The sequence below is a fragment of the Convolutriloba macropyga genome, chromosome 9, assembly GCF_964194025.1.
Source record: "Convolutriloba macropyga chromosome 9, txConMacr16.3, whole genome shotgun sequence".
In the NCBI taxonomy this organism is placed as follows: Eukaryota; Metazoa; Xenacoelomorpha; order Acoela; family Convolutidae; genus Convolutriloba; species Convolutriloba macropyga.
The window spans coordinates 56,469,360-56,482,015 of record NC_134476.1 but is presented as its reverse complement, the minus strand read 5'-3'; the positions used below and the strand labels follow the sequence as shown (position 1 = coordinate 56,482,015).

The following is a 12,656-nucleotide window of genomic DNA, read 5'->3' as shown; positions in this document are numbered from 1 at the left end:
TTTTCTCGCTAATCGTTGCATTTTTTGTTGGAAAACTGATTAGATTCTGAAACTAAATGTATTTACTAAGTTTCAGTAATCTTACAACTTATTTCCACAGAGCGTAACTTTTTGGTGAAAAATTATTTTCTTAATACAAGTTGAACATCGACGCCGATTAAGAAAATTACGTTCGAAGAAAATTTTCCAAAAAGATTTCCTGAAAAAACATTTGTTCTTCTCATAGCATTACGTTTTGAAAACAACATTTGGTGAAAGCAGTGACAAAACGAACATTGTAGACAAAATGTAAATAAATCGAACCAAAATTCGCTAAATCCTTGAAGCGAATTGTGGTGACAGTAGAAATGTTTAAATTGGAAACCAATCTCCCCAAATCGCGTCGCTAACTTTTGCACGCATACATGTGCGTGGAAAACAGCGACCATGCTGAGTATATACATTCTGTACGATGTGAGTTTAGTTTTGTAATGAACAGACGCAAACATTCTTCAAACGAATAGAGATTTTGTATAAAAATTTATCGGTTCTTTCTGAGAAACTTTTCAAACGTAAATATCCAACAGTCTCAAAAATGACAAGGAGCTGAATCACAATTGTAATGTCTAGTCAAAATGAAAAAACGCTAATTATCAGAAGAACATCACAAAAACTTACATGTGGAGATTTTATTTGATGTCTGTTAAGATAAATTTTATTATCAGCTTTTGACAAATGAGGTTGAATTAATCCTTGATAGTGCCCCATCTGCTATCTATTAATTCTCTCCATATTTTTTGGCTTTTCGCAATGTTTTGGTTCTTTTCCATATTTCTTACTTTGGTCGTGGAAACAACTGAATCTGTTTACTGCTAATTGAGACTTTTAGTATCTATTGCAGATCTCAAAATAACTTTACATGTACTGTGGTGAGTAAAATGAAGAATTGGCAACTAATTTTTTAAAGAAATTAAGAAATTGATATTTTCTCTTCAACAATTGATTGGGGTTTTCTAATAATACCATTTTTTGTATATCTCCGCACAAGATATCTATCGGGCAAAAATGGCTTAACAATAGAAAGCAGGGCAGGTATACATAGGCCTTACATAAAGGGTTCGAACAAAAAAAAGTTGTTCTTCTCATCTGTGGTCCCACATTTAGAAATTAACACTATTCAATTATTAAAAATAAAATCCTGTATTGACTTAATAATAAATGTAAATATAATCAAAATTAAAATCTTGTGTTGAATTATTCAAACATAACCGACTAACGTCGGGCGAATTGCTCTCCATGGAATGGCGAGCAATGGGCTTCAGTAGTAGTAGTAGTTAGCTGTGATGAACCTAGTGGGTGTGAGCGGAGAGGGGGAGGGAGTCAGGCGATGGGGGGGGGTCAAGTGATTGGGTAGGGTTGTGGGAGAGCTGGAGGAGAGGCGGGTCCAAAACCGCCGGTTTTGAGGTGCGATTGTGGTTGCGGGGAGGGTTGAGAGGCAACTGAGTGGGGTGATAGATTTATCTTGACTGCATTTCGACGTTGTTACTATGTGCTTTTAAGTTTAGATATTCAGTTTTTGCCATGAAATTTTTTTGTTTTCGCTAATTTTTTTCGTTATTTTTTTTGTCTCGTTGTCTCTTTAAGGTCAGATATAATTGGCACTGTAATAAGGCATGGCATTATGTAATTCAATTAGTAGATAGGTTGTGTAACGGTTGTTACAAACTCAAACATCTATTTTTGTTATTTCATTTGGTTGACAATTAAGTCAAAAATGTAGATGAGCTCGGGTCGGAACATCATGTGCGAACGCACATTAACGAGCCGCCTTGTTTCCTTTAATTTGAAACTAATGAAAATGTAGCTTTCTGAGAAGAGTTGCTTCCTAAAGGTGTCATCATATTGTTGCTTTTTCCTTGTACATTTCATATTTCAGACAATTCGATGCTAACCATGAAGAAATTTGCTTCGTATCTGATCTAAGACGATGGACATCTGCGACCAAAACCTCAGTAAACTCAGCCAGTTTAATAATAATTTGATTGTTTTCTATGCCTTAATTCTGACCCGAAGATTCTTTTCAATCCACACAACCTTTGTCACCCACGAGAAATCCTCCTTCAAAGAGTCCTATTGAAGCATCGGTCATGACTACTGAACCCACCAGCTTATTTGCAAGTACTCTCCGTGAACACTCCAACGACCAAAACAACTAAGTCCAAGCGAGGAAATTGTTCAAAATTGAAATCTTACCGTAAACATAAAAATAAGCTACTGAATTTTATTGATAGTTTAACTGATACTGCCAATTATCAACCCCTCCAACAAAAGACTCAGAAATTGGCGATTAAATATGTCAACCTGAATAAATCTATTCCAATCTGAAAAATTTATGGAAATCTTAACAAAAATTAAGGGCTAAATTTCAACAGAAAAAGCCGTGTTTTTAGAAACGCTCCATAGTAACGTCTACACAGTAAGAACTGCAGCTAATTTTCAGAAACGAAAGGTTGAAACTAAGTAATTTGCATACAGAAGTAATTTGTTGAAACTAAGCGTTTGCATACAGAAGAAACTTTTCTTCCTAGCACACGGGCGGCATGAAAAACCAATACATAAGCCGGTCAATGTCAACTTTTTCTCGCTAATCGTTGCATTTTTTGTTGGAAAACTGATTAGATTCTGAAACTAAATGTATTTACTAAGTTTCAGTAATCTTACAACTTATTTCCACAGAGCGTAACTTTTTGGTGAAAAATTATTTTCTTAATACAAGTTGAACATCGACGCCGATTAAGAAAATTATGTTCGAAGAAAATTTTCCAAAAAGATTTCCTGAAAAAACATTTGTTCTTCTCATAGCATTACGTTTTGAAAACAACATTTGGTGAAAGCAGTGACAAAACGAACATTGTAGACAAAATGTAAATAAATCGAACCAAAATTCGCTAAATCCTTGAAGCGAATTGTGGTGACAGTAGAAATGTTTAAATTGGAAACCAATCTCCCCAAATCGCGTCGCTAACTTTTGCACGCATACATGTGCGTGGAAAACAGCGACCATGCTGAGTATATACATTCTGTACGATGTGAGTTTAGTTTTGTAATGAACAGACGCAAACATTCTTCAAACGAATAGAGATTTTGTATAAAAATTTATCGGTTCTTTCTGAGAAACTTTTCAAACGTAAATATCCAACAGTCTCAAAAATGACAAGGAGCTGAATCACAATTGTAATGTCTAGTCAAAATGAAAAAACGCTAATTATCAGAAGAACATCACAAAAACTTACATGTGGAGATTTTATTTGATGTCTTAAGATAAATTTTATTATCAGCTTTTGACAAATGAGGTTGAATTAATCCTTGATAGTGCCCCATCTGCTATCTATTAATTCTCTCCATATTTTTTGGCTTTTCGCAATGTTTTGGTTCTTTTCCATATTTCTTACTTTGGTCGTGGAAACAACTGAATCTGTTTACTGCTAATTGAGACTTTTAGTATCTATTGCAGATCTCAAAATAACTTTACATGTACTGTGGTGAGTAAAATGAAGAATTGGCAACTAATTTTTTAAAGAAATTAAGAAATTGATATTTTCTCTTCAACAATTGATTGGGGTTTTCTAATAATACCATTTTTTGTATATCTCCGCACAAGATATCTATCGGGCAAAAATGGCTTAACAATAGAAAGCAGGGCAGGTATACATAGGCCTTACATAAAGGGTTCGAACAAAAAAAAGTTGTTCTTCTCATCTGTGGTCCCACATTTAGAAATTAACACTATTCAATTATTAAAAATAAAATCCTGTATTGACTTAATAATAAATGTAAATATAATCAAAATTAAAATCTTGTGTTGAATTATTCAAACATAACCGACTAACGTCGGGCGAATTGCTCTCCATGGAATGGCGAGCAATGGGCTTCAGTAGTAGTAGTAGTTAGCTGTGATGAACCTAGTGGGTGTGAGCGGAGAGGGGGAGGGAGTCAGGCGATGGGGGGGGGGGGGTCAAGTGATTGGGTAGGGTTGTGGGAGAGCTGGAGGAGAGGCGGGTCCAAAACCGCCGGTTTTGAGGTGCGATTGTGGTTGCGGGGAGGGTTGAGAGGCAACTGAGTGGGGTGATAGATAGGGGGTGACTAAGAACCGCCCCTCACACCATGAAAATGTCTCCTCAAAACAGTTTCCATGTATCGCATACTTAGATAATAGTAAGACTTAGGGCTCTAAGAGAACATAATGCTCCCAGAGCGCTACCTGTTTATCCCGCTTTCGAGAAATAAAAATTAAATGGGCCAGGCCAAACATTGGTCAAGCGAAAAATCGCATACAAAGACCACAGGACTAATATAATCGCTATAAACTTTGTTTGAGAGCAATTAAAATTATAATCCGTGTTTCTCATCCACTTGACCATAAAAATTGAAAAGCAATGATTATTTAAAACCATTTCCTTTTCTCAACTGCAACTCTCACTGTAAAAAACCAGATACCACTGTAAAACACCAAATAGTAACGTTTGCAATAACTTAACATAGCTTGGAATTGCGCACAAGATTTATTTTTCGGCTTAACTACTAGAAAGAAAGCCAAAAAAGTTTAGGTGAGTCATTTAGGCAAAACTCCTGCCTGAGCAAAAGCAATCAAGTTACAAGAAAAAATCACCCAGAAAACTATTTCACTCGAGTAGTAAAAAAAGGATAGCAAATAGAACAGCTTTAAGAACAATCACTGTGACTTTCTTAAAGTTTTCTTCAATAGGAATACTTTGTCTATTGATCACAAAGAGACTTATTTATGTGAAGTGTGGCAGTCGTTTAACGAAATTTTTTTGTGTATCAATATCATAAATAGTAATCACAGCACATTTAGTTTCATTTTGGGAAAAAATATTTATTTAACCTTACTAGAGACCGTCAGATCTTCAAAATTTTAAATTGAATGATTATAGTTTGCGGTTTCCTGGCAACGAAATGATGACAAAAAGTTTACCGTACTTACAAACCAAACGTACTCTTTAGAATATAAAACTTTTTTTTGTAAAAACTGAGTTTTGCGCAGTATAACAGTATGGATTCATGCCCCCTGAATTTGAATTTGTTCAGAAAATTTAGGAACTGAGGCTCGTTGAAAATTTCATCTATTTTTAAAAATTTTGAGAAATAATTGGAATAAGCAATATTGAGTTAATTGACATCTGATTCGCGGTATTTTATTTCTCTTCTATAGTTGTAAACTGAACAGTCCTTCTGAGATCAGTACTAGTTCCAATCACTCACTTTATTTGTTTCTCCATTTTCGCTGTTTCCAGGCAACGAAATAAAAGGTTACCGTACTTAATAACCAAACGCACTGTTTAGAATTAAAAACTTTTTTTGTAAAAACTGAGTTTTTGCGCAGTATAACAGTATGGACTCATGGCCCCTGATGTTGAACCTCTTCAGAAAATTTGGGAACTGAAGCTCGTTAAAAATTTTATCTATTAAAATTTTTGAGAAATAATTGAATAAGCAAAATTGAGTTAATTGACATCTGATTCCCGGTATTTTATTTCTCTTCTATAAATTAAACTGAGTAGTCCTTCTGAGATCAGTACTAGTCCTGATCCCTCACTTGATTTGTTTCTCCATTTTCGCTGTTTCCAGGCAACGAAATGATAAAAGATTACCGTACTTAAAAACATTTTTTGTAAAAACTGAGTTTTGCGCAGTTAAAAACAAACCAAATCGTACTTATTAACCAAACGCACTGTTTAGAATAAAAAACTATTTTTGTAAAAACAGTTCCTGCGCAGTATAAGAGTACGGACTCAAGGCCCGGAAGTTGAATTTGTTCAGAAAATTCGAGAACTGAAGCTCGTTGAAAATGTTATCTATTTTTTTTATAATTTTGTAGAAAAAATTGGAATGAGCGATTGCATTAATTGACATCTGATGCGCGGTATTTTATTTCTCTTCTATAGTTGTAAACTGAGCAGTCCTTTTGAGATCAGTACTAGTCCCGATCACTCACTTGATTTGTTTCTCCAATTTAGTATTTAATTCACTGTTGCAGTCATTCAGAAGTAAACAAGGGTAATTATTGTTGCTTAGAACCAAGCATTTATCAAAAAGAGCTATGGTGAGACTTGGGAATACATCTCTCAAATAACGAGTTGTTTGAATGCTGATTGCCACTTTTTTAAAAGAATTTGATCAACTTCTTTTCTGAAATTGAGCTTATTATCATGGAGAACACCCGCGAACTTAATAATTAATGATTACTCAACGCATTGTCCATCGATAAAATTTGATTAGTTTTTGCTAGAAGAGTTGACGCTTGATCCACTGAACAGTACAAAAATTGCCGTTTTAACAATGAACATTGGTTCGTTTGAATGAAAACAAAATGATTTATTTGTTTTGATTGGTTCTTATTATTCGATTCAAGCATCAATTTAGCGGTTTCTGAGAATTCAGCATAACAAGGTCGTATCATCTGCGTATTGTATCATTATACATTGATCGACAAAGTTTTGTGAGATAACAATTATCTAGAGAATGAAATCTAGAGGCTCCAAGAAAAATCCTTAAGACACAGCCTGCTCCATGTGAAGCCGGCCGGGTTTAATATCGTCCAGGACAACCCTGTGTTTCCTTCCGCTTAGAAATGATTTATTTAGATCTGTTTCATTCTTACCGATCGCAATTTGTTAATTTTCTAGTAATATGATATGCCATAGAGAATCAAAGGCTTTGTATAGAAAAAGCTGCAGCAACTTTCTTGTCTATTGCAATGCAAATAAACTCAGTTGTTTAGAGAAGCGCGTCAGGAGTTGAGAAATGAGGGCGAAAATCATACTATTTATTGTATAAAATCGTTTTCAAATTGGCACTCGTTTAATTGCTGCGCTATTAAAATTGTTTTCAAATTGGCACCTGTTTAATTGCTGCGCTATTAAAATTGTTTTCAAATTGGCACCTGTTTGATTGCTGCGCTATTAATTTTAAGCATGAGCAGGAGTTATTGAAATTGGTCTGTAAGTTGATGGAACTGGAGGATAACCTTTTTTGTAACGAGGAATCACGCTGAACGAATCTGAGAGCAAACGCAGGAATGTGTGACGGCACCAATGGTTCTTTTGTTTTGAGATTTTTAGCACGTCAATTACTTCTTTTTCAATAAGTTCAAAAATCGAAAACTTAGTTCGAACTGTCAATAAAAGAAACTCTTCCCTGTTTAGGTCTCTTATAGATCCCCTAAGTGGTAAATCCATAATAGTGGTAAATACAATTTTAATTTCATACGTCATTTTTGTCCCAAAACTATTTTTCAGTAGTGGTATATAGATCTGATGTACAAAACAATTGAGAAAATTGTTGATAAAGTCCCAAATTTTTCATTGAGTCTAGGGCCTCGTAGTCTCGGTTCTACTGAGTTGCGTAATTGGTTTGAAAATTATTGTATTTGGACCGCCCCTCTTTCAATTCATTGAAGGACTCACATTGGCTTTTCATATATTTTTGGTAGAGATCACGATTCTGAGGGTTCAAAGTTTTTCTTTTCTCACAGTTAACAAACTCTTGCCTCAGATTTTCTCGACTTCAAAGTTGCTCACAAATTTTTCCGTCAAACATGCGTATTTTTCTTGGACATTTCGAAAACACTTTTGGAAACAATAAAACATGCGGTTTGGGTTCGTTTCTCCGTAAAACAAGACGCTATGGAGCCTGCTTGAATTGCTTATTGAATTCCTTTACACAGCATTTTGATTTATCGAAAGTTGTTACTCTTACAGGCTTATTATTCGCAACATGTTTGAGATTAGATACGCAAAGAACTGTGTTATGATCTGATGGAAAAGGTGTTTCCAAAACATGGGTCTTTTAATGAACGTCTTTTTTGTTATACAGTAGTCCAATAACTTAACCACCCTCGTTACTGTACCTAGTTGAAATTGTTTTGTTAGTAATATCTAATGCGCATGGAAAAATCGCGTCAACTAGGGCTTTTTGTTCCCTTTTTTTCTGCAATTGATATTGAAATCACCAAAAAGAATTAGTTCGAAGGATACGTAGTGAACGCTTTTAAGTAGATCGTTAATAAACAAATTTTGGAACCAATAATAAATCGTTTTTGCTGTAGGAAATCATCTTAGCTGTAGGACTAAACTTAATCCCTGTAGGATTAAACTTCCTTTAAAATGAGACGGTCTAATATATACAAGATCTCTCAGTTTTGGATTCATTTTTTTGGCACAAGGAGTTCGAAGACAACCTGGAGAACAACTAAAACAACTAGAGCAGAGTATTTGAGTAAAACATCATACACGAGATATAACGTCCATGAAAATTAAAACTCAATGAAAATCTGATAAACCCCAGAACACTTAACAAAATACCTTGGATTGGTTTCTTTTGAACTCAGAACTCATGTTTGAAAAGACATCCAAGTAAAGCAGCTCATTAGTAAGTCAAAGCAAATTAAGTGCACTATCTGATGACAAAAACTAATTGTTATTATTGCACCAAAACAATTTAGAAGTTGAGACCGAATTTCGAATGCTTTGACAGCGATGAGCGATGTTGTTTTGTATCTTCAGGTTGGCTGTCGTGATTCCTCTTCGATGCTTTCCGATGCGACTGGCTGGATGTTAAGTTTGTAACTACGGACTGGGCTGAATTTTGTTTTGCGAAATCTTGACTGGAGGTGTTGTGGTGCGACTGATGTCTTTTGTTTCTGTACTCTGGGAATGTTGCCATCATTGATGGGTCTGAAGGCAGAGGGTGTTCTCGGAAGTACGAACTCATCAGGCAGTCTTCGGCAGATGACCTTAACGTTTCAAATGTTCGAGAAAACGAACAGCAAATCTTATTACAAACCAGATAAAAATTTTAATGCAAAACAAATTCAATTTAAAATTTACTCAAGCGTGTACTTAAAGTTTTGTAATTTTGTATGTCATCAAAGAAGGACAAATCCTAAATATCGAACAGCAGAAGTCAACTGCTCCGACACTCAATATGGTACGGCTCAGAAAAAAAGATAGTGCAAACACACCTATATTTTCAGACCCAAATTAACCATTCAAAGAGGTTGGAATTATGTCTAATACACAAAAAAACTTATCCGGCAGATTGCCGGAAAATAGCCGCGATATACTCTTGTGACTTTCAATGAATTGAAACACCTAAAGAAATAAGTTAGACAGATCGACCACCAGTCGTTTAATAGACCACTACACTTTGGGTTAGATTCAGACTGCCAATTTTTTGACATATACGGTCTATAGGGAAGAAGCGCTAAGAGAGCTTTTTCAAAATTGATATTCAAAATCAAAAACTCAAGACTAATACTCAAGAACTAGGGCATATAAGTTTGGCACTACTTAGATGCACACTATTGATCTTTAACTAAAATGTTCATAAAATTTAAAGTTCCATAAGTGAGTTCAGAAGTCATTATTTTGAGTGAGGTAAGTCACTCAATAGACCTAAAAGCAGAAATGACGCACACACAATTTTAACTGCAAAGCAATAGAAGTCACTGAAGTCAATTCCAAGAAGTCAGGCCGTAAGAATCATCGATGGACGAATTAGAAAACATAGCAGGACAAGCCCTGAAATACAATTCAAAGAACTGAAAAAAAAATTAGAAGTACTCTACCTGAATATCAGATCAATTGAACAATGCCAGCCAAAACAAACAAAATCATCTAAAAAAATTGAGAAACAAACAATCAAACAAACTGAACAAAAATAAAATCATTGCTAAAACTTTAAAGCCTTTACCCCAAAGGCAAAATTTGCTCCCTTTAAATATACCTACTTCGAAGATATGTTCAAAACCAATTTGTTTGCTGCAATATTATATCTGCAAGGCTTGAAAAAATTCATTGGCCTTGAAGATCGATTAACGAAACTTTGGTGAAAATTGAGATATAAATATCTGAAGAATCAATTCTGTGTCTCTAGAGGCTATCCAGTAACCCAATTTCAAGCCTTTGAAAATTAATTGGTTCAAAGATCGATAGGCAATAATTTTAATAAAAAATTTCAAAGTTCAAAATATAGAAATTCGTTCTATTGAAAAGTTGAAAACCAGTCAATTGCCCCCCAAGCAAGTATTTGATAACACACTATCAAACCCTGTATGAAATTATCTGGCTACTTGGGCAAGAAAAACTACAGAAGACAAATATTTTGAAAAACCTTGAAAAAATTGCAAATTTTATCAGAAAATTTTTAAAATTCGAAAGGTTAAATTGTCGAAAACAAATCCATTGAATATAACAACCGTACAATGACTATTTTCAGACCGTGGAATAGGTTTTTTGGCACTTGAGAACGGACAAGTATCAAAAATGGACAAAAATGGACAAAAGTTCCATAAGTGAGTTCAGAAGTCATTTTTTGAGTGAGGTAAGTCATTGAAAATATCAGTTCCAAGAAGTCAAGGTAAGACGAAACAGACATCTGTTAGACCAAGTAAAAAACATAGCAGGACAAGTCCTGAAATACAATCCAAGTAATTGAATGGAAGACAGAACTAATGAACCTGACCAGCAGATCAATTGAACAATCCAAGCCAACAAGACAAAATCTCAGAAGTTGAGAATCTAAAAGAATCAAACAAACTAACCAAAAAAACGATCATTGCTAAAACCCTTTAAACTTTTAACTTGAAGACCATATATGACTCATTTCAAAATACTCATTAACTTACGCAAAAACCTTGAAAGAGATGAATCTACCACTAAAAGTAGATAAACTGGACAAAATGACAAATGCATCAAGAAACTGAGAAGAGAAAATTGAAAGAAAATTTCCAAAAATAGGGCTATTAAAAAACATTTTTTTAACTCTGGAGTTCTGTTTTGTAAACCGTCTACAACATTTAAAATGTTTTGTTGGCCAGTAAAGATAGTTAAACTCAGTGAATGACAAAAAAATCGAAAAATTTGAAAACAATCGAAAATTTTAAATTGCAAGCTTTATTTAAAAAATTTTCTTCAATTGCGAAATTAAAAAATTGAAAATTATTTTATTGCCACTAGAAACTATGTAGTAATATACTAGCAAACCCTATAGGAGATTCTCTGGCCACTGAAAAAAAATTTCAAAAATTTCAAAAATAAAAACTTTATAAAAAAATTGGTGATAGATATTAAAATGTTGAATACCATTCCATGGCCAAAAATATTTTAAGTAAGCTGTTAGCAAACCCTAGATGAGGCTTCTTGCCCCCTGAGGCTGGAAAACTTGAATAATGACAATAAATGTCAGAAAATCTGAAAAAAAATTGGTAAAACTCATGAAGTTAAAATGTTCAAAACCACTTCATTACCACTAGAAACTATGCAATGACCTATTATTAAACCCCAGAGGAGCTTTTTTGACATCAAAGTCTGAGGCAACTCAAAAAATGACAAAAATTTTCAAACAATTTGAAAAAATTAGCATAAATTACCGTGTTTTTGTTTGGGGTAGCAATAGATATAGAGCCTAAAGTGGCCGGAAAAAGCAATTACGTCTTGCAAAGGACTTTAATCAACTTTATTAAACCTCAATTTCAGACTGGTCTAACAAAAAATCCAAAAAATGACAAAAATGTGCTAAAAATTTCATTATTTTAGGCTCAAAAACTCCTAAAAATGATATTTTAACCTTGAATTACGGCCTTCCCAGTAGCTTCACCACTCTGAGTACTTGAGGGACTACTAAACGCGGGCCTCTAATGAAACTTGATGCCCGCTGAGCTTTACCTAATTATCCCGTTTTGAAAGCTCAAAGTCTTGAAAACAGGTATGAAAACATTTTATAAAAATAAAAAGACAGAGCACCAGTACAATCCAATTCTCGGATTGTAAAAAAAGTTAGGAGCGCTATAATAGCCGCCTGGAATTGAGGACGCGGATATTAAAAATCACAAAACATAAAATTGCACCATTTTGTGCCCAAAAACTAAAAATGACCTACTCTAAGCACTTGAAGGACTACTAACGTTCACTAAACGCCTCTAATGAAACTTAATGCCCGCTGGGCTTTACCTGTTTATCCCGTTTTGAAAGATCAAAGTCATAGAAAAATGTGTGAACACATCTTAAAAACACAGCGCCCCAATACAATTCAAATTCTTTGAATTTTAAAAAAAAAAAAACACGATGTCCCCAATAATAGCCGCTATCGCTTCGCGGCTATTAAAAAAAGATTAAACCTCCTTATAACAGGACTAGGGTGCAACTGCGCCGAAGAAAAACTAGAATCTGATCGTAGATCGAAACTAGAATCTGAACGTAGATCTGCGATAGGCTTTGTAGCCGTGCAGTTTCAAGACAATGAAAAAAATATGACCAAAGAAAAAATATTAGAAAAAATTATAAAATTAGACAAAATTTAACTGTTGTTTCTAATAGCTACCTTCGACATACCTTCATTTGGACGAACATCTACTATGTTGACCTTATATCCTTCAATCAAAGTTAGTAGAAATCAACTCGAGAGAGGAAAAGCAAACTTTGTAGTGAGGAAAGTCAAGTCTGACCTTGAAATTATTCTCACGAATGTGTGGACGTCATATGGTCATAACAGAAATTTTGACGAAACATATGCTGAAGACGCCAGAACCGTTTCGAAGTAAAACCTGACTTTGGCCACCACCAGCTAACCATCTCAATCACCCATTATTTTCATTA

At 34.4% G+C, this 12,656-nt stretch overlaps 1 protein-coding gene across 3 annotated transcripts in view; it reads right to left on the bottom strand.

Annotated features, from left to right (window-relative positions):
* LOC142345875 (cyclin-dependent kinase 10-like) overlaps nt 1–12,656 on the bottom strand; it is a 95,964-nt gene that overhangs the window by 9,529 nt on the left and 73,779 nt on the right. For 2 of the 3 annotated variants that reach the window (XM_075398307.1, XM_075398306.1), the window contains exon 8: nt 8,514–8,794. The exons of the other annotated variant lie outside the window; for it this stretch is intronic. In XM_075398307.1, the coding sequence (XP_075254422.1) occupies nt 8,514–8,794 (281 nt within the window). The remainder of the gene's footprint in view (nt 1–8,513; nt 8,795–12,656) is intronic. 3 annotated transcript variants of the gene reach the window in all.